This window comes from Stenella coeruleoalba (assembly GCF_951394435.1).
Source record: "Stenella coeruleoalba genome assembly, chromosome: 6".
Taxonomy (NCBI): domain Eukaryota; kingdom Metazoa; phylum Chordata; class Mammalia; order Artiodactyla; family Delphinidae; genus Stenella; species Stenella coeruleoalba.
The window spans coordinates 99,754,657-99,777,911 of record NC_137151.1 but is presented as its reverse complement, the minus strand read 5'-3'; the positions used below and the strand labels follow the sequence as shown (position 1 = coordinate 99,777,911).

The following is a 23,255-nucleotide window of genomic DNA, read 5'->3' as shown; positions in this document are numbered from 1 at the left end:
ATAAAAGACACAGGAAATATGATGCCAACGGGTTAATAAGCTCTTCAAACTGTTGACAGCTTTCCATTTTCCTAATCACTGCTTAATATAATTTAGCTACAGATGTGGCTTCGGTGGCTGACAGAAAACCCCAGTTAGTGATTTCACAGCCTTACCTCTAAGTTCTGTGCTCTTTCTTTGCTAAGAGGAGTGAATAGAAAATTCAGGTTGTTGTCATCTGCTAAGGAGCGAAGGTCAAAGTAGTATTTGGCATACACACTGGCGGGAACATTAATATTAAACTGAAGTAGCTCCAGGAAGTGCCTTTCCATCTCATTCCTGGGGGACGAGAAGACAAAACCAACACAGGACAATTTTAGTCAACTGGGCTATCTTCAAAAATACCATTCTGAGCTACTAGGATGGCTCTAAATACTGTTTTGAAACAAATAATGGCTACCCAGCTGGATTAATACCCTAATGTTCAAACAAGGTACAGCTATTTGTGGTCCTTTCTGCGTCCCAGCACTTTGAGTTTGGGACAAGGGGGAAGAGGTTATGGCCCTCTTATGCACTCATGCTGCTGACTCAGGGGCTCATTCTTCAGAGTTCCATTAGTGCAGCTGTACGATTCATGCTCCACACTCACTCACAAGGCCCCGCTATAGTGATCAGATGAAAGGAATGATGTATGCTGTTTATTAGCTCTGAAGAACTTGCAGACATTTTTACCGGGCTGATGACAGGAAGGGGCTTATTGAAGTAGAGGCGAGCCAACAAAAGGAGTGGGCACATCACCACGGCAACAAATGGATCCATCGGGAGCCACTGCTATTATCTCTGAGGGGGGAAAACTCTTGAGGCAACAAGGATTCATCTCAAGTAAATAAATAAATAAGCTACATTCGATGGGAAAGGGAATCCCCCCCGCCCCCGCCACAATGCATGGGGCTGTGTCAAAGGACATAATGCAAGTTTCTGTTCACCTTAACCTTACTAGGGTGAGTTGTTGTCACCATGACAGGACAGGATGCACTTTTTAAGCTTAGGAAGGCAGTAAGATTATGTCTCAGCTAGACTAAACCCACTTTACGGTATGACCTCTGATAGAGCAGTTGTTTTCCCCCGGTGTTAGGAGAGCAGCCCAGGATGTTCAGACCTACCGCCCCCTGCCAGGTGCCAGGAGAGACTGCACACGCCCACAGGGAGCGAATTCAATGAAGTGGGAAAGCAGAGTGTTGGGAGCAGGCTTCTGCTATATGACCATATCCAGCCATTTGCTTGCCAAATGTTTAAGTAAATAACTATAAAATTAGAGTAAATCTTACCACTTTTCACAGCAATCACTTTAGAGAGTTGATTATATAAAAATGATAAATACCCAAACAAACATGCGAGTGGCTTATTTTACAATACCTTTGGTTTCTTGGTTTTAAAGTGTTAATATTTTATCCATTGGATAAATCAACAAATGCTCCATGTTCTCCTGTATGGAGAGCAGAGTATGAGCAGAAATGAGGTTTCTCATTTGTTGAACTTTAAAACCTAACTGAACCTACTTCCAAAATTAATTTCCTGTTCATACGGCCAGAAGTCTATAGAAATGTAAATCAGATAATGTTTTGATAATCAGCTAATCAGGACTTAATTTACTACAGGAATAAATGCACTTCACTATCCCTTTTATATTTTCTCCACTAATACATTTTAATTGTGTGGAAATACAGTACTTCATAGGATTAACATGTCTATTAATAGAGCTTTAATCACTGAAGAAAAGCATTATGCCTATAGAATATGCATCTTCTGTGTTTTTTGTTGTTTTTTAAATGGCTAGATGGCTGAAGAGCATACCATTTACAGGTGCAGCAAATTTTCTGAACAGCAGCTGCTCAGTTTAACTTACTCTTTTGAAGGGAAATATATATTTAACAAGACACATAGATGTTAGAAAGTTTTAAAGAAAAGCAGATAGGCAGCAATTTTTCAATTCAGACTCAAAATGAGACCATTACAAATAGTGGTCAACAGCAGAGGGATGAAACAAATGTCTATTAAACACTTTGCTGTAATGCTTTCCGACTTCCAAAGATCATAAACAAAAGCAGCCTATTATAAACATAACTCCTGGTGATTCTCTGTTCTACACAGAAAAGTGTTGTTTAGAAGTAGTTTCTTCATAGCTGGACACTGCCGCCAGTGCTCCTGGGCTCACATCTATGAACACCCACACAGTTCCCTGCATGTTCTCTGATGTTGTACCTGGAACCAGAGCCCCAGTCAGCTCAGTTGCAGATTCTGAGAAAATTTCAGCTGCCATCAGGGCAGGGATGGTGTTCACGATTACAAATTTTCCTTCCTTCAAGGGACCAGTTTAAAGACTGATGATAGTGTTGGTCAACGTCACTTTAGTTTCTGCAACTTCCAAAAGTACTTCTATTCATTTCAAATTCATTATCTGCTGTTACACTGTTTGCTAAGATTGCTACCAGCAATATCACCATGACCACCCGGTTTACATTATCACCGAAGTGGACATTTTCACCAAAAGCCACTTTGACAGCTACTGACAGTCACTGGTCCCATCTCTTAGTCACAACTTTCCTCGCTTCAGCTGTAAATATGCACTTTGGTAATTCTGAATTATCTAGAGTAAGGGGCAAAGGTAACAAAAACAAACTCTTGCCCCTGCCTGCCATCTTGATCGGCCTCTGCTGTCCAATATAATCAACAGGTGTCCTTTCACATTTTCCTGAATGCCACCCACAAAGACATTTTCACTGTCAAGCGGGCACTTCAAGAGTCTGCTGGAATTACCTCTCTGGCTCATCCTGCTTCCCACCCTTGGGGCCCTTCACCAGAGCCAGATTGGAAGCCTGGTGTTTCATGCCAATGTGAGCGTGCCATCTGTGAGGAGAACCTGCCTAGTTAACTCAAGGCCCCACAAAGTGCTGCTGCTGTGTTTGCTGAGTGCCCTGGGTGAGGCCCCAGTGATGCTTCCCGGCCTACCTGAGAGGCAGGTGTTTCCTAACTCAGCAGACTTTAGGGGAGGAGACAGGAACACAGGGATCTGAAACCTTTATATGTGGCTACCTGTACATCATAGTTTCTGTAACAACAGAACCTCAGATAAAAAGGAGGAAAAGACCAGCAAAAGCAAATACACAATGTGTGACTCAGGTTGAAATTATAACCTGTCAGTAGTCTAGAGGCCCTAAGACCTTAACAGTGGCCACTTGCTTCAAAGACCAGGCATGTGCCCCTTAAAAATGGACTGGACCTGGTGGACAGCTTTAAGAAAGCTGTGAAGTTACTTGCTGTACCATGTTGTTCTGGTAGTGAGCTTGTAAAATGTTTGGCAAAAACCACCAGAAAAATAATTTCAATTTATTAAGCAGAATATTACAACAATAACACATCAAGACCTACCAATTAATGAGGGGAAATACAAGTTGTTATACTACAGCTAGATAGAAGGAAGGCTGTAATTTTATGTCTATTTCAGCTCTCTGCACAATGTAACATTTCTTAAAATGTAAACTTTATGGGAGCAAATGAGGCATTGGAAAATGGTTACAAAGTTCACCGTAACCTTACAAACTCACATGTCCTCAACTGTAATGTCCTTGAGGATCTGGCAGTAGTCCACATTCCATACAGCCTGATCGTCCCAAACCTTGGAGGCAAGAAGAATGGCTCCCAAAACAATTCTTTTCCAGTTAGTGGGGCAAATGTCGATCTCAGCATAAGTTAAAAGCCTTTCTAAGTAAACCTGCAAAAGTAGAGCACTGATCTTTGATTTTAGTTCAGTTTAAGTGCTGTGATAAGAACTGTTAGGAATGACAGATTTCATCTCTTTTTGACATGCCTTTTATTCCTAGGTTCTGCAAAGACTTTGCTCAGACAAGCCAAGGCCAGAGGCCAGGTCACGGTTGTAAGTCAGATGTTTCTGTTAGTCTGATATTTCTACTCTGCCCGTGTGAATTTCCAAGCGAATTTTGGTCACAGGAATGAAAGGACATCTCGGCAAAGGGCATTCTAAAGACACGCGTTGTATTATTACCTACCCCCTTGTAAAGGGCAGCACATACAGCCCAGGGTCGATTTCAACTGTTCAGTAAATGCTTGAGTGCCTACCACGTGCAATGTACCTACCAGACTGGTGGTGGCTGCGTGGCGATTCTACATAATGCTTGAGTGTGTAAAATTCTGGTAAGACTGAGCACACCTTTATCTTCTCTTCAGAGTAACCAGTCCTTTTGTGGCATGAACTTGAAGATGAAAACTGGTGGTCAAGAGAGCCTCCCAGTGGCTGCTGTGTGGCACAGCAGGACAGGCAGTACAAAGGGGCTTTACAACTGTGGAGTATTCCCGTATTTTAGTGCCTTTTTAAGGAACACACATGCATACAAAGGGTAGTCCTTTTCATATCCCCTATTTTTCACATCTCCATTATCATTTCATTATTCATTTCTGTCTTCCATAATCTGCAGCTTAGTCAATTCTTTTGGTTTTAAGGCGGGAAGAGCTGCCTGTGTCTGTATCCCTGGGGCTCCTCTAAACCTGCTGGTTTGTGAGATGATTTCATGGTTTCTTTTACATGTATCAAATGTCTATCCTACAAAGAACTGGATGGAGTTAACAGCTGAGTAAAGATTATAGAGGTAAGCTGTGATTTGTTGTTACCTCTGCAGAAGAGTATATATGCCATTTGACAAAAAGAAAAATGTCCAGTTTTAAAGAGTATGTTTACTCTCTGAAGGGTTATCAGATTGACAGCTCAGATTCGCCAACGCTCCCCAAACTCTACTGTGTTTTCAAACACGGGTATTGAGATTATATGTTCTTAGTGAAATTCTGCTCCCATTCCCCAGAGAACTCAGCACTCTCTAGTACCCTAAGAACGACTCTCCCTGCAAGGTTCAACTCTCTACTTTGTGGGACTAATCAGAGGCACTGAAACGACACTGGCAATCTCTCAACTTCCTCTCACCTTTATACTGGCAAACTTGGTACACGTGCCGATATTCATTTATCCCACTTGCCCTCCTGTCTCGGAGGAAGCGAGATTTCTTTCTTTTCACTGAAGCTAACTCTTCTTTGAATGAAGTTGATCCCATCTCACTTCCGCAGAACACTGTTCGCACAGTTAGTCTCTTTTTGAACAACTTCTCCCTCTCTGTCAGAGGCTTCCTCCAGTGTGAATGCTTACACGTCCCCAGCCTGTCCCCCGCCTGTCCCCCAGACAGCGTCCTCATCTCCCATCCTCTCCTTAACCCACTTCAGTCAGCCTCCTGCTGCTACCACTCTACAGAGGCTACTCTTGCCATGGTCACCGGTGCCTTCACACAAACAACCCAGAGCTCTTCATCCCAGAGCTCCACTCCCCAGGCCTTCCCTCATACTGAAAGAGCACTGCCACACGCCCAGTCGCTGGGACCAAAAACCTGCACTTGAGTTATCCTGCTCCAATCTGTTAGAATTTCTTGTTATCTCTGCCTTCACTGGTACCCTGACCGCTTTTCTGTCTGTCACTTCTGACTTGTATCGCTGCCACTGCCTAACTTCTCTGCCTCCACTCTGCCTCCCAACAGAGTACAGTCTGTTCTCCCCAAAGCAGCCAGGAGAGCCTCTTAAATGAAGAGTACTTTATGCGGCTGCTCCAGATCTGCCAGAGGTTTCCCATCAAACAAATACCTTCTTCCCGTGGCCTGCAAGTTACGAGGCCCTGTGCGGTACGGCATTGTCCTTCTGTGACCTCATCACCTATGTTCTTTCCCTCGTTCCTCACTCTGATCACAATGGCCACCTTGCTTTTCCTTGAACACACAGCATGTTCCTGTCTCAGAGCCTTGCCCTCGTCCCCTCTGCCCGTAATGCCAGCGTTCCTGCTCTTCCTCAGTTCAGCCAGGTGCTGGGTTCAAACGTCACCTCTTCAGAGAGGCTCTTCCTGATCTTTCTAGGAAGCCCCTCTAATCACTTTATCTCTTTACCTTGCTTTCTCTTCATGGTTTTTACCACTACTTGAAATAGTCACCTTTTAAAAAATACTCATTGGGGCTTCCCTGGTGGCGCAGTGGTTGAGAGTCCGCCTGCCGATGCAGGGGACATGGGTTCGTGCCCCGGTCCGGGAGGATCCCACATGCCACGGAGCGGCTAGGCCCGTCAGCCATGGCCGCTGAGCCTGCGCATCCAGAGCCTGTGCTCTGCAACAGGAGAGGCCACAACAGTGAGAGGCCCGTGTACCACCAAAAAAAAATAAATAAAAATAAATAAAAATTAAAAATACTCATTAAAAAAAAACATAGTTTGCTATACACCTGAAACTAACACAACACTGTAAATCAATTGTACTCCAATTAAAAAAAAAAACATTTACGTCTTCCACAGTTGCTCCATAAAGGCAAGAACTTTATTTATCCAACCTATTCTCTCCTCCACCCCCCACATGTAGAAAAGTGACACAGAGTAGGTATTCGGTGGGTATTTATGACATGAGCAACTTCTTGGTAGCATTTAGCGTTTGGACCACATTCTCCTTCTTGAACCTCTCCTGGTGTCTCTTATGATTTTCTGCTGGGTTTCCTACCACTCTAGCGGCTCCTCTGGGGATTTGTCCCTTAAGTGCTGATAGTCCCTACAGATCCATCTTCTACCCACTTTTTTTTTTTTTTTTTTTTTTTTGCGGTACGCGGGCGTCTCGCTGCCGTGGCCTCTCCCGTTGCAGAGCACAGGCTCCGGATGCGCAGGCTCAGCGGCCATGGCTCACGGGCCCAGCCGCTCCGCGGCATGTGGGATCTGCCTGGACCGGGGCACAAACCCGTGTCCCCCGCATCGGCAGGTGGACTCCCAACCACTGCGCCACCAGGGAAGCCCACCCACTTTTTATTTTACATACTTTCTCTGCATTTGAACAGCTACAATTAATTCCCTCCCTCCAACTCAGATTCATGCTCCAATGCTATATATTCAAATGATTACTAGACACTGCCATTCTGCTGTCTCGCAGGTACAGCAAGCTTAACTTGGCTACAAAGAAATGCCCCTCTTCCAACCCAAATGCTCTCCTTCCTGCATTTCCTAGCTCTCCACATGCAAGCACCATTCCTGCCTCTCTCAAGCATGTGCTAAGCACTCCAAGTGGCCTGTAGCTCCAAGAAAAGGCCTGTGTCTGATCCAGTACCCACTGAGGGGTCTCTCTTCAAAAGGACAAGCCTCCTCTCCTAAATTCTGCCTTGACAGGAGCAGGCAGTGAATGGCCTAAGTATTCTTTCCCTGCAGGCCATGCAGCTGACTTTCCCCCCTACAGGTTTGCTATAGGGAGGAGTAAAACAATCCCAACTACCTCTCACTTGAATATGATTTATTATTCAAATGATAAAATCTTACCATAGGAATTCAGAATGGATGACAAAAAGGTCCTTACAGCTGTAGCTTAGCAGGCTAACTAGAGTAAAGCCTTTTGAAGCACTACTGGCACCCTAATCCTGGGCAACTTCACATGCAGGCAGTAAGAGGACAGCAGGGATGGTTAACACCATTATCCGAGGAACAGAGAATTGAGGGCAGTAGTTCTCAATCAGGACACACATCAGAACTGCCTAGGCAGTAAGTACAGTCTGGGACTCAGCTTCAGACTACACGGAACCTGTTTCTGCCTGTGGACCAGATAGTTCAGTTATCGCCCCACCCTACCACCACAGCATGCGTCGTCTGTGTGTGCGTGTGTGCACTGCACGTGCATGTGTGTCCTCAGGTGTGGAAGGAGAAGCCAGAAATCTCTCCTGCTGCCTTTAATAGCAATTGTTTTGTGATGAGAAAAGCAATGGCAACATTTAAAATCATAATGATTATTAAAGCTCAAATGTGTACACTTTACTTTCTTTTGATAGGTTTCTCTTAATAAAGTTCTAATGATCATTTCAGGAACCTACTTTCATTTGGGAAAAACAGGACCATACCATGTGTACAAGACAGAAATTTCTACAGATGCTTTATGAAAGAAAAAATCTTACCAAAGTTACTATTGCACATTCAGCAGTTAGTTGTGCGGCACTAAAAAGAGTACGAACAAATCTGTAAATGAATTTGTGTTCAGGATCATGCTTAAAGTATTCCTCTGGAACTTTTTCTCGCTGAAAAGGAGAAAACATGCAATATAAGTGTCCATTGAAGAAAAATACTTAAAAGTACCCTTAAGATAGCAGTCTTCACACTTGGGCCCACGTGCCCCTTAAAAGAATTTTGATTGGGTGACATGTCTTGTAGCCTTTTAAATATAAACAATGGGATCCTAAAATACCACAGAGATCCAATACTCACCACCATTCATTAAAGAAAAATACAGGCACAACCTCAGAAAATTTATGTATTTCCACCTTCCTCCCCACAGAATTCTAACCAAATGTAAACTACTGGGTTGGCCAAAAAGTTCAACTGGTTTTAAGTAAAAATAAAAGACACAGCTTTCATTTTCACCAAGAATTTTATTGGACAATATATTTACTAACCGAACAAATTTTTTGGCCAACCCAATATTTTTAGGCTCAAAAGTCTTGCTGATCACCATATGTCACATTTTCTGTCACACATTTCCAGTGTCCTGTAACCATAAGGCTCTAAGAATATGCTGTCCTATACAGCAGTCACCAGCCACATATGGCCACACAGCACCCGAAGAAGTGAATTTTAAAACTTGGTCATTTTAATTGGTTTAAAATTTAAACAGTTTTCTAATGTTCTTCTTAAAGGTCTTACCATATTAGGTTTATTTATAAATATTTATATTGTTTGATGCTATGGAAAATCATCCTTTCAAAAGATACATTTTCTGTTACTTGGGTATGTTTACTTACCTGCTCACTATTCATACAAAGTGCAACTCGGTTCTTATCCATCAACCCCTTATACAACATGCCTTCGGTAAAATGACTAGACACAACATGGCGGGGGGAAGAAGACTTAAAGGAAGATGAATTTGACTTCGAGTTGGAGGAAGTAATTTTCTTCTAGTAATTAATTTCAAAGCAAATCAGCATGAAATAAACACAACTGTATAAGAGAAAAGTACAACTTCAATAAAACTGACACTTACTGTGAGTGGATGTGATCTCTCATCAAAAATATCCAAGGATCTATCTGCATCTCTATAAAATAAGAATGTGCATTTAAAAAATTAATTCAGGAGTTACTATCTTAGTAAAATATCTGCTAGGAGTAGAGAGAGGGGTAGAGGAAGCTTAACCTTCAACAAAGCAAACAGTATAGTATAAACTCTTCTCCTGGATTCCGCCCTTAGAAAGGTTTCCTGACCTATTTTTACTCAGCACATCAAGTTCCGTGAAATCTTTTCTACAACAACCAGCCAGAGTTGCCTTAATAAGCACTGACCCTCCCTAACAGGCAATGCTAGTAAGCCAATATATTTTCACTCCTCTAACCTCACACTGGAATATGCAAGAACATCTTATAAAGCAGTGGTGGTGGGCAATAAATTCTTCTAACTTCAATGAATGTGAATATGACATTCATGGTTTTTTCCCGTTTTTTTTCTCTTTAGTTCTTTATATTCTTATTGTGTATTTCTTCCTGTCTCTTAAATAGTTTGAGTTAAAAATGTAATTGTCTTTTTATTTTAAAAGAAACCAGGCTTTTTATTTAAAATTTCACCACACTAATACATTGTGCTCATTTAAACAGCGGTTCTCTAAATGTGGTCTGCAGACTTCTGGGATTCTCCCCTATCCCCTCTTCGGGAGGCCCAAGAGGTCAAAACTGCTTTTGTAAGAATACTAAGACACTACCTGCCCTTCACACTGTGTGACATTTGCTATGGATGTATAAAAGCAAAAGTGGGTAAAACTGCTGGTTTCTGAGCATGAATCAAGGCAGTGGTACCAAACTGAATTAGAAGTCATTCAATTATTCACTGCCACTTGCAGTTAAAACTCTGCTTTAAGAACATCCTTGATAAAAGAGTAAAAATTAATAGTGTTCTTAAACCTTGGTCCTTCTTTTTAATATTCTGAATAAGTGGAAAGTATGCATTAAGCACTTTTACATACTGAAATATGGCTGTGTTAAGGAAAAGCACTTGTGACTTAGTGGTAAGTCATTTTTTTCATAGAACACCATCTTTATTTGAAACACTTTTTTCATCGAACACCGTCGTTATTTGAATGTACAACTGACAGTTATTCTTTCAAATATGAACAAAGTGAGCCTGTCACTTCAAGGAAAATAACTCTAAAGTTACTTGTTGCCAATGATAAAATTCAAGCCATCAAGCTAAGAATATCAGGATTTTTGGAAAACTTGTACCTTCTATTGTGAACTTGACAACTTCTCAATACTTAAAAGACTTTTCTGGTAAGACTGGTGGTGATACTAACAAAAGTGAGTTTTTGACACTGTCTAAAGAAATGTGAACCAATACTTTCCAAATGACCAACGTATAATATTATAAAGTCACGTACAGGTAAAAAGATCTACTCAGTATGCATGACAGATCAATGGGTATTAATTTAACATAGTATTTACTACAAGTTCATTGATATGATTTAGAATTCCATTTTAACTAATTTAAGAAACTAGCACATGCAGACTTTTGGTACAGTATCAAAGAATATACCAAATTATCTGAAGGCTTTAAAAATACACCTTTTCCAACTATATATCTGCACGTGGCTGGATCGTCTTCCTATTGTTTCTTCAAAACAAATGACTGAAGACAGAATAGATATGAGAATCAGCTGTCTTCTATTAAGGAGATACTTTTCTCTCAACATTTTTTGTCGTGGAAAATAGTTATTTTTCATTAAAAAAAAATGACTTATGTTAAACACTGGGGTTCCCAATCAGGGGTGATTTCGTCCCCCCCGGGGACTTCTGGCCATGGCTGGAGACAGTTTTGGTTTTCGTAATGTGGAGGGAAGAAAGTGCTACTGGCAACTAGTGAGCAGAGGCCAAGGGTGCTGCTATATATCCTATAACACACAGGACAACACCCCACAACAAAGCATTATCTAGCTCAAAATTTCCATAGTGCTAAGGAAAACTCTGTTTTAACATACAATGGATTTAATTTTTTAAATTCTCAATTTCAATTTCTAATACAGTAAATTATCAATATAACCCATATAAACAAACACTCTGGGATGCTCGGTAACTTAAGAATTAAGAGTCCTAAGATAAAAATGATTCACTTCAATATTGTAATAAAAGCACTCTAATAATAAAAGCTTATGCCAGTAACGCCTACAGTTATTACCTAACACTAAACTTGATACCTTGTAAATTAATTAGCTGGAATAACAAGATAGGTTTTAAAAGAGCTCACCTGTTCTTTATGTGGTAATATATTGCTAAGGTCACACTGTGGAGGGAAAAAAATACATTGTAATAACTGATTTTTATCATTATCAGGCCTGAAGACATTTTTAAAAAGGGGTTAGCAAGGAGGGAAGACCTTTCAGAGGTCCAGTGGCCCTGAAATCCTCTAATTCAGAACAGTACCACATGGGTGCTTTCCCCCTTGTTTTAGGTTCTTCGGCTTTTAGCAAAATTAGGAGACCCAAAATGCTAGATATGCTGTTAGAAGGCATGTTTGGTTGATTATTATAATATATAAATTATTACATATTTCCCATCATTTGTCCTTCTACCCACAAAACTTTCTGTCATGTACAAGTTATATCTATCTAGACACATGCTTAAATTTAAGCCATATAGTAGTTTGTATGTGTGTGTGTGTGTGTGTGGTTTTTTTTGTTAGCCCCTGCATTTCAGTTGATTTAGTTCGCTATCCACCTACCCATCCGTTTTCCATTATTTCCCTAAAAGTAAATAATAAATATACCAAAATGACTTAAAATCACTTTTACATAATTATTAGAAAATTTAATAGCAAAATTTTATAGCCACAAAACTGATGATAGGTCTAGCTATCCTGAAACAAGCAGTGCTAATAATACAGCATAATACTGCACAGTATACTATTAATGACAGGTATTTCTAAATTATTTTAAATAAAGTATTAACGAACAGATAGATACCAGTCCTTAGGTACTCTTTTTTTTTTTTTTTTTTTGCAGTACGCGGGCCTCTCACTGTTGTAGCCTCTCCCATTGCGGACCACAGGCTCCAGACACGCAGGCTCAGTGGCCACGGCTCACGGGCCCAGCCGCTCCGCGGCATGTGGGATCTTCCCGGACCGGGGCACGAACCCGTGTCCCCTGCATCGGCAGGCGGACTCTCAACCACTGCGCCACCAGGGAAGCCCCTTAAGTACTCTCTTTTAAGTTACTATATTCCTAAGTTATTCACAGATGTTGTATATTAGGCAACAAAGGGGTTCTCTGGTTAAGTTTTATGCTCCCCTTTGTTCTCAGTGCCTAAAATGAAACTCAAAATAACTGAGGGAAGGCAAATCTGAATTTTATAATAGGTCTATAGAATCTTAGCACTTGTATTAAGGCCTGTAACACTGTTAGCATCAAAGATGGATACTTCTATAGTGCTTCAAAGTTTCATCTTCAAATTGATTTTAAAATCACAGAATTACAAGTTTTATGATGGAAAGGACCACTGAACCGTAGATGACATTTAATTAAACAACCCATTTTACAGATAAGGGAACCAAGGCTTAAAACTGACTTACCCAAGGTCCCACCAATTATCAGAAGCAGTTCTCTTTTTCCTGCCCTCTAACCAAACAGTGGCTCCCAAGCTCAGCTGCACACTGGGATCATCTGAGCAGCTTTAAAAACTGTCTGGCTTCTGCTTCAAGATGTTCTGATTTAACCAGCACTGGGTATGACCTGGGCATCAGGATTGTTTTTAAAGATCCCCAGATGACTGCAGTGTGCAGCAAAGTTTAGGAATGAATGAGTTAGGGTTAACATCAGAGAATCATTCGGGATGCTTTTGTCCATATGATCATGCTTCACATCATTCCCCATCCTGTCAAAAGGTGTGTGTGCATGGGTGAGAGAGAGACAGACAGACAGACAGGCAGACACTGTGTCTTGGAGGCAGGGGCAGGCGGGTGGACTTTGTGCATCCTGAAACATATATCTTGAAAAGTTGCATAAGTGATTCTAATGAGGCTCACCTACCCCACTGAGAACAACTACCCCACTGAAAACTAACCCCATGATAAACATTTTCAAAATCATTCCTAAAAGCCAACTGGCCCTATTTATTTTCTCAGTAAACCTTTATTTCACCAATAATATATGTGATGAATGATCATTTTTAAAACTTAATGAGAGCAAATTAAAATTTACTATACTTCCAAAAATTAGACTAGGTTGGAAAAAAAAAGGATGAAACCTACTTGTCTGAGCAAGGTTAATCTTTTTTTTTTTTTTAATTTTATTTAATTTTATTTATTTTTGGCTGCGTGAGGTCTTGGTTGCTGCACGCAGGCTTTCTCTAGTTGCCGCGAGCGGGGGCTGCTCTTCATTGCGCTGCATGGGCTTCTCACTGTGGTGGCTTCTCTTGTTGCAGAGCATGGGCTCTAGGCGCATGGGCTTCAGTAGTTGTGGTTCGCGGGCTCAGTAGTTGTGGCTCGCGGGCTCTATGGCGCAGGCTCAGTAGTTGTGGCGCACGGGTTTAATTGCTCTGCGGCATGTGGGATCTTCCCAGACCAGGGCTCGAACCCGTGTCCCCCGCGTTGGCAGGTGGATTCTTAGCCACTACACCACCCGGGAAGTCCCTGAGCAAGGTTAATCTTCAAAGTACTTTTGAATTATATACTGGACATCAGACTCTTTCGAATTCAAAAGAAGCTGTGACTCTAGCCAAAGCAGAGTGGTTTTTGTACCCACAGACTCAGTGTCTTGGCTGAATAAAAACATTCAGTGATTATGTGATAAGTGCCCAAACTCAGGACTTCAGAGAGAGATGGGGCTCAGTTTTTGCTGAAACATGATTTGACTGCAACTATTATTGTAAGCAAGAGAGGAAAGTTACATTATTATGACTGTGAACCTGCTGTCTTTAATTAAAGTAGAAGTTACTGATAATTTAAATAGCTAAAAAAAAAGCTGGCACATTAAAAACCAATTAAAAATATAATTAGCATATAAACTTAAGACGAAAAATAAAATTAAGGATAAGGATATTAATATTTTCAAATAGCATTTCCCAAACTGTGTCCTGGAAAATCAACGTTCATATCCTAAGGAGATGTTAATGTTTCGTGGACAACTGCGAGGGAGGAGGCAAGAAGCGCTGCATCCCGTTTGGCTTTTTTCTCTTAAATAAACTTGAAAGGTTCATCATTAGGGTGTTTTGAAAGTGCGTCTCCAATTGTGGACTATGAAGTGCTCCCAGAAATTAAGGAATAGTTTTCGTCATCATGACACTGTTCGTGTCTTCTTAAGTATAAGCCTGACCACAGCCATGTTTCTGAAACCTCATCTCTTTTATTGTTCTCTGCTGTGATTGATACAGTTGTGTGTTGGAGATATATTTATATATATAAACAAAAATTAAATCTATCTATTAAGTTAAAACCTCAGTTGAACAAATTTCATCTACAAAGAAATTAAGCTTGAGTGTGTATTTCTTAAGACTGGTTTGATATATTTTCCCCCTCTTTGGGGGACAGGAAGGAGAAGTAAAATTTCATACAGAAATAGTGCAGGAAAAAAAATGCACAGTGGGATAAATCTGACAAAATCCAATTAAATTTAAATGCAGATTCACTTTGGTGCCAGTAGGGGACAATCTGTTCCTTCTTCTAAGAGTAGCTTCCAAAGTAGTATACGTTGTTTTAGGACTACAGCTCATAAAGAAATAACTTTTTCTAGAAATAGCCAATAAAAAGTACCTCTCTTTCTCATTATGTTCAACAACGTCTTAACAACAGAAATGCGTCATATAAAGATTTATACTATTTCTGGGATTTCTTATTTGCTAACTGGCTTTCCCTTCTATCATGCACTCTAAGATTACAATGGAAACTGAAAATTCATATTTAGGTCCTTGAAATCAATATATAGTTGACACCAGTTTTTTAACCTGATCACTGAAAAGGACAATTCAAATGAATGAAATTATGTATGGCTAGGATGCTTTTAGCGATAAGGGGGTCTGTCACTCAGCCCTTGGCAACCTAGTTGTACTCACCATTTTATTGTGGTTCTAAGATTAGGCTGGCTGACTGTGCTGTCATCTAGAAATATTGTTGAGCATGAGCTATACTTTTTAGTAAGCTGCCCTGGAGATACCTGAAGGGGAAGGGAAATAGAAGAAAATGTCACAGTAAGTTAAACCTATAAAAGTGTGTTTTTTTCCTTGGTTAAAATGTCAAACGATAAAGCATTAAGATTTTTCTTACACTCCATGAACTCCCTGAGTGTGATATCATGTGCAGCTCTATGGGAAACCTCTATACTCTGACTTCCACAGACGAGCTTTGAGAAATGAGTTATAAAATGCTGCCTTGATATAGTACCTATAATCAAACCTGGCAAGCACCTATTATAAATTACCTTTTATAATAATGTAAAAAGTTTAGAATAAGATTTCAGGGTTTTTTCCTTAAGCAATGAAATGCAGCTGAGATTTCCTATTTCTATTCATTTACTACAATAAAACGTAATGCTTTATATAATACCGACATAGGAGTATTTCACTGCAGTAAATGAACACCAGTAATAAATGTATTACTTCAGGAGACAGTGTGACGAAACAAACGTTTTCGAATCAGAGGCTGGGCATGCCAGAGCTGCTCTATCACTAAAAAGCTGGGGGCCGTAAGTCTCTCTGGGCCTCAATTCCCTTATCGGGAGGACAAAAAGGTATTGCTTAAAGATTCTCTCGCATCCAAAAAAACGGATAAAACAACTCGGAGAATTTAACTTCTCACTTCATGTTTAAGTAAGACTGCCATTACATTACTCAAGTGAGAACCTCAGAGAATACTTTCCATTCATTTCAAAATTGTACTAATTCTGTTCTGTGTTATCTGACACTCCTGCCTCACCCATGCTGCTCTCTGCCTGCAATGCCTTTTTCTTCCTCCTGTCCCAGCAAGCTTGACCCCATCTTCCTCTAGGATCCCTTTGCCAGCAGGCATACCACAAAACTTCTCACTTTCTGCACACTCACACATCTAATTTACCAACTGTTCCATGGTCTCAGCTGCTTGCATAGTACTACTCTCTTAAGTAAACAAGCTTCTCCAGGTTAGGAAGATTCTTCTCCTACCTCCAGCTACTGAGCACAGAATCTGGAACAAATTAGGATTCAACAAGGGTTTGAGAAATTATTTAAGATCAGTTACAACTAGAAGGTAAATCTTACTAAAGATACAAATTCGTGAGAGTTTATCTACAGTGGTATTGGATAGGTGACAAAGAATTTTTTGAGACCCTCTAGAGAATGAACTATCTTTAAAACACTTTAGAAGTATCCATTTATTTGTGAAGAGCCCATGAACACGGCAATAGTCAAATACTAAAATGGCCTAAACTATGTTAGGACAATTCTCTTCCTTAAGTAAGGCCAATAACCAAATCCCAATCACTGAAAGCAACTGGAAGGAATAGTAGCATCCTTTAATACCACAGAATACAAACGATTTTAAAGCTGGGTTTTGTTTTCGGTTTTCATTTGTTTACTAATTCAGATGAGCCTTCCTTCCTCCTACTAATATAAAACAGTCTTCACCATGCTGTCACACTCTCCCATCGGCGTCCTCCACAAATACATGAAAGGTGAGGCAGGGAGAAAATCTAGTTGATGCTTTTTAAAATACAGAGCATTTAAATAAAAATTGCCAGTATCCAATAATCAGAAATACCCAAATGGTATATAAAACACCATTCTGCTTGCTTCAGATGCTTTATGCAAGGCCACTTATTCCTTATTAACAAAAAGTTCTAGATGTAACGTATTTGAAAAGTACCACTATTTGGAAGACTAATTTCTCCTTCAAGCTAGAAATGTTTTAAACTAAAACTCTGATATGGCCCTTAAGTTATTTGGTTAATGTGTAATTTTAGAATCTCAAAAAACAGATACAGCATGAAAAATGAAAATTCACTCATTCAAATACTTTGATTCTAAACGAAGCAGGTTATCTTTTAAGGTCACTACTATTAGGGTATAATAAGACATACACTACACGTAATAAAAGTCAATTCTGACCAAAAATCTGTATATATGAGGGGAGTAAAAATAGTAAGGAAATGTACCAAAATATAGACTAGTTGGTAGAGCTCCGGGTGCTATTTATCCTGTTTTCCTCTATTAAAATTTTTTTTTCTATTATGAAAGTATATCGATTTGTCTTTGGAAATATTAGTGCTAAAACATTAAAAATTTTTAATTAGATGTGGTCTATAGTCCTATGGGGACTCATTTAATGTATCAGCAACTTACAGTCTAGTGGCTCGATCCTACAAAAGAAACACTTCCACAGGCCTACTCCTGAAACTATTCAAACTTTCCAGCATCTAGTATTCACTAAAGGATGGCAGAATTGAAGCCTCTGAGCAAAGCCTAGATATATTAGCTGCCAGCAGATTACTTTCCTCTCATCTTGCTTGAAAATTTAAGATAACTGTCCTTTATGATTAAAGCCTTACCATTGCTGGCTCACAACCTCAATAAACTACACTGGCACACATAAGGGTATAAAATGCAAATACAAAAAAAGTCAAGTAGCAAAAAACACTACTGACAGTTTAATGTTCATAGGTATTATTTCAATTGGTCACTGAAGAAGAGTATTTATCTTCATTCAGCACTAAGGACAGAATAGATGGACTTTTACAATCTTCACAAGGGGAAAGGTTGCTTAGTAGACTTCAGGTTTAGTGGTGAAGACTAGAAAATAATCACACCTAGGAGGCTAGTAAGTAACAACCCCCAAAACTTATCATGGTTGAAATCCTGCCCCCACCCAATGAATCTTCCCATTGTGCCTACTGCCTCTGATTTTAACCCATTAAAAGAATAAAGCTGAAGTTCACTTTTTCCTCCCCCTTTTCACAAGTTTTGGATGTTTATTAAGAATCAATGACTTTAACTGAAAAATTTGTAATACTCCATCTATGTTGCACATTAATGGACAATATGGTAGGGTGAGTGGTTTGAACAGAATTCATACTCAAGGCCTTAGTAGAAAAGTATAATATTCTAATTATAGGTATAATCAAAAATATTGTCTGAATGAATATCGTTAATTATATTGAATTAAAACTTCAAACTTAGAACCTATAGTCAAAGAATAAATCTAAGTTTGAGTAGACTGACCACAAATCTATTTCCTCTCCCCCTTCTTTCAGAGATATCATCTCATTAGAATTAAAGGCATTTTTTAAAAAGGCTATACATAAGACAGGATAAACAGCAGATGATTTTTAATGTTTGAAAGGTGAAAAGACTAGATAAAGGAGTGGTAACTGACATGGCAGAACAGAGGAAGCACAACCTCGGTACCTACAGAGAGTGACTAAGACAGGAACAAGAAACCAGTTTGTCTTACAGAACCCAAGGCAGGCTCAGAGTTCAGAGGCGTGGTCCCCAAATCCTTGCAGTGAGGCCCATCAGTTAACGAGTTGTCCAAGTGATGCTTCCAATTAGATCTTAACAGCCAGCCAGGGACCATCACACGTTTGAGGGAAGCCCCCAAGTAAGAGATCAAAACAGGAAGAAGGAATGGGACTTCCCTGGTGGTGCAGTGGTTAAGAATCCACCTGCCAATGCAGGGGACACGGGTTCGAGCCCCGGCCCAGGAAGATCCCACATACCACAGAGCAACTAAGCCCGTGTGCCACAACTACTGAGCCTGCACTCTAGAGCCCATGAGTCACAGCTACTGAAGCCCGCACACCCTAGAGCCCGTGCTCCACAACAAGAGAAGCCACCGCAATGAGAAGCCCACGCACGGCAACAAAGAGTAGCCCCAGCTCACCGCAACTAGAGAAAGCCCGCACGCAGAAACCAAGACCCAATGCAGCCAAAAAATAAATAAATAAAATAAAATATAAGGATGCTTTAAAAAAAAACAAAAAAAACAAAACAGGAAGAAGGAATTGATGGGAGTGATAAAACTCAGGAGCAAATGAAAACTTGAAATTGAATCAGTGAAAAAAAGAATGACAGGATATAAGAGAACTCTATAAATTGAAAATAAGGTAGACAAAACAATATATCCAATAGAAGGATTAGAGCATAGTCAAGGAAATCTCCAGGAAGCAGGACAAAAAGAAAATGCAAAGCAGGAGGGGAAAAAAGTTAGCGATCTGGTAAGTCTAAGACTTCCAACATCTGAATAATAGGAACCTGGAAGAAAAAAACAGAATATCAAAGAAACACACAAAAAAGGTCTATACCAAACCAAATTATGAAATTTCAAAATCCCAGGGAGACAGAAGGTACTAAAAGGTTCCAGAGAAGGAAGGGATGGGGGAAAATGACTAAAATCGGTAATGAACAATGTATCATACAATGTCAACAGGTTTAAGAGCAACATTGTAAATGAGAAGATGAGAGGGAAATGTCTTTAGAACTGCAAAAATTAGCTTCAACCTAGGATTCTATACTTTATCAAATAGAATGAGTTTCAGAGAGGCTAGATCTCTGTAAACTTTCTGCCCATGTGCCCTTTTCTCAGGAAAATGTGCTCCAGTAAAACAAGGAAGTATAACAAGAGGGAAACAGAATCTAGGACATAGGGGATCCAACACAAGAGAGCAGAGTTATGTGAGATCCCAGATGACTTCACACAGATATCCCAGGAAAAGAGGCACAGAGCAGGCCTAGGGGAACACCAGTCTATATGGGAGTAGGAAGACAAAAGATTGGGGAAAAGTGTCTCCAAGAAAAAAATGGAACAGATGTGGCTTAGTAGATGGAAAATATTTTTGATAGGCATGTGACAAACGGTAAAACATTTGGGGAAAAAAATAGCTGTTAGAAAACAGGCAAGTGAATATAGTCAGGAAATTAATTCCACAGAAAAAATGAAGAATGTGAAAGCAGGGAGACTGGGCAGGGAGCTACTTACTGTATCTGGCTGTGTGAGATCACGTTGGCTAGGAAAAGGGGGATTGGATTATCCTAGAGAAGTGCAGAAGTGCTCCAATGTCATTAATATTTAAGAAAAAGAATGAAGGGTGTACAAGGATGAGGCACAGTCAGAGAACTATATGGCTCAGCAATGCACACACAAATTTGCAGAGTCGTAGTAATGTAAACATTGATTCTGATTTAATAAAAACTGATACATGTTGAGGGAACAGAGGGAGGGAAATAACGTCATGGTGGAGTGAAGAAGCTAAGCTTTCACCTGCTATGACAAGAAGTCAATGGACAGTGCTAAAAATTAACTTACCTATTATACTTTTATTACTTTGGTTAAAAAATAAGATCAAAAAAATAAGGCAAAAGAATTTAAGGCAGATCTTTATACTACAACCGTATTATTGAAATTTAACTTAAATGTCAGAACCCTTAAAAATGGGCACTACTAAGTCAAAGACTTTCCTGAATACATTTGATAATTAGGAAAATAGAGATTTAGAAAATCTACAAAAAAGATTCTACAGTATTGGATCCATCATATTTTTTAGGAATCATGGCAGACATATTTTTAATTCAAACTATTAATTTCTTAACTTTTCAACTGTTTACTTACATGGTTTAAATGGTTGCTCTTCCTCTTTTCTCGCACTAAGAATAAAAAAAATTAACTGATCAATTCTGATACAAATGCCATAGAAAAATAAAAGTAGTCACTAAAATTATTTGATGGGTTACCAATAACACGAGATAAAATTCCATTCTATTTTTTAAAATAATTTCCAACAAAATATATAATTTAAATCACCCAGCAAGATGAATCCTATAAATAAAATCTAAAAACTTAGTTTTACTTTTTTGACCTAATAGATATTCTGTATTAGGCACAAATGAAGGACTCCCCATTTACAAAAGAAAAGGACAAAGCACATTAGGCCAGGTGAGAAACTTAGCTAATAAAAAAATTTACCTGCTGCCTAGCTGAACTACTAGCCAGTAGTATTTTCTAATTCTTCATTTACACACAGCTTACTTTAATTACCACAATCTACAGATGACGACCCTAAGAACTAGTTTCTGGCCAGGCACTCGTCTCTGGAAGCATCCTGAACCACTTAATGGTAACCTACTCAAATACCTTACTGAAAAAATACACAACTGGAAAGTAATCTATGTTAAAGGTAAATTTTAAAATGAGTGTGCCAACCTAAATGAACACATCTACAGCACACAAAACTGTTTTGCTCCAACAAAGGCCAGAAAAATAAAAGCTTGAAGAGGGTCTCAGGCCACACTCTTGCTCACATTGCCTCCTTTAACTCCAGACGGGCATCACAGGCACAGATTCCTTAAGGCTGGAGAGACACAGGCATGGGGCAGCTTTTCTTTTACTGTCTCCAGAGCCCCTCTACATGTGAGCAGCTCATGGCTCTGGAAGAAACTGAGAAACAGAGCAATCCTAACTAGAAATGAGTGGCTCAAGTACACACACTAGAAAAATGCAAGTTAGAAACCCAGGGAGCTTCCAGGTTGGTGAACATGTAGTACCCTTGCAGAGGGCATCAAAGCTCTATGCCCTGTCCCCATGCCTGGCCCTTTGCATCTCTTCCATCTGGCTGTTCCTGAGTTATATCCTTTTATAAAAACCAGTGATCTAATGGAAAAAAACAAAAAACAACAACAACAAAAAAACAAACCTCCGTTTTTTATTGTGCTGCATCACTTTAAATATTGTGGAATGTTCACTTCTTGTATTCCTGCTCTCGTTATCAACTGAAAAACTTGGTCATGTATGGCTTTTTAGCAAATAACTAGGATTTAACATAACATTAAGGAAGACAAGCAGGCAAGCAGGAGTGCAAAAAATTCTACAGTTCTGATTCCCATCTTAAAACAAGGAGGACAGAGGAAATTTATATGAGTTTCACATGCTGAGGATAATCTTCTGGGAAACCCCATAAGGCATGTTGCTCTCATTACCCTGGCACAGCACTACATTAGGATGAGAAAGTTTTGAATAGCTTAAAAGTTCTGAGTAGCATAAATCTGGATGTGAGATAGGCTCGTCTGGTTGAACACTGGGTAAAACAGGGCCAAAATCACAAGGCTCAATTCCCATATATAACAACTGATTTTTCTGATTTGATCAAATGAAAACCTAACTGTGACCTAAACCCTATCATTCATCTTTAACATATGTGCTCTTTGGAGCAAGCGGAAAAGGACAAAGTAGCACAGAGAAATAGACCACATCTAAATCATGTGGCCAGTTGACTATGTTGATAAAGAGGTGGCAAAACGTATAAACAGTCTAAGTGTTCTCCTCACTAAAACACTGACAACTAAAGGAAAGTGCATCATCAACATATTAAAATAAGACAAGTGAATACATGAAAAAGTGAAACATTTAAACCACTGTAAGAGTTTTTCTAAATACTTCCTATAATGCACAAAACAAAAACAGTTTTCACTCTTTTTCTCAGGGGGAAAAAAAAAACATTGTCTTACCATCCGTTTGAGATTTGCTCAGGAAAATTGTGCTTGCTCTTGGGTGGTCAGAAGGGTTTGATTCCAAAGCTAAGTCTGTATAGGAAGAAGAGAAAAAGGTGTGGTGATTTAGTTGAGTAGAAAAATACGTGATTTTAAAGATAGCAACACATTGATATAAATCAGTTTTAATAGCCTTGAGAAGAGCTTTTAGTAATGACAAAAAGGCAATTTTAGTAAAGGCACAATATAAAAATTCTATTGGGAAACAGCAAAATTGTAGAAACTCTCCATACATGTGGAATAAAACCACGGCTATGTCTTAGACTTCTTTAACTTGCACCTACATAATCGATGCCATTTTTAGATGAATCGTATATGTGACTCCCCTCCTACTTATCAATTAAAAATTCAGTCACCCTCCTTTAAAGCTGATATTACTAGCACATTCCAGGAACAGTCTCAAGAAGCAAGCTATGCTGTGGCCAACTACTGTCAGATACCAGCTCAACGTATCAAATATGCCAAAACCAAGTGAGTTGCTTTTGGCAAATGTTCTTCAGACAATCAAATGGCTAATTCTAACTCCATTCAACAAATGAACTCATTTAACTGGCTGTGGTTTATCTGGGGGCTATTCATCATGGCAGATTTAAGAGGACTACATAAAAGTTCAATGTTCTAATCTACAGGAACACTTCCGTGATAGTGATTTTTAACTTTGCCCTCTATTTCCAAAGCTGAACTCT

The 23,255-nt window shown here is 39.5% G+C and overlaps 1 protein-coding gene across 2 annotated transcripts in view; it reads right to left on the bottom strand.

The window, feature by feature from the left end:
- CCNYL1 (cyclin Y like 1) overlaps positions 1–23,255 on the bottom strand; it is a 35,750-nt gene that overhangs the window by 3,313 nt on the left and 9,182 nt on the right. The window contains exons 2-9 of one of the 2 annotated variants that reach the window (XM_079923719.1): positions 22,528–22,602; positions 20,636–20,670; positions 15,115–15,215; positions 11,318–11,353; positions 9,074–9,125; positions 7,995–8,114; positions 3,585–3,751; positions 156–318 (exon numbers count right to left, since the gene is read on the bottom strand). In XM_079923719.1, coding sequence (XP_079779845.1) covers positions 156–318; positions 3,585–3,751; positions 7,995–8,114; positions 9,074–9,125; positions 11,318–11,353; positions 15,115–15,215; positions 20,636–20,670; positions 22,528–22,602 — 749 coding nt within the window. The remainder of the gene's footprint in view (positions 1–155; positions 319–3,584; positions 3,752–7,994; positions 8,115–9,073; positions 9,126–11,317; positions 11,354–15,114; positions 15,216–20,635; positions 20,671–22,527; positions 22,603–23,255) is intronic. The other variant, XM_079923720.1, reaches the window with a different exon arrangement.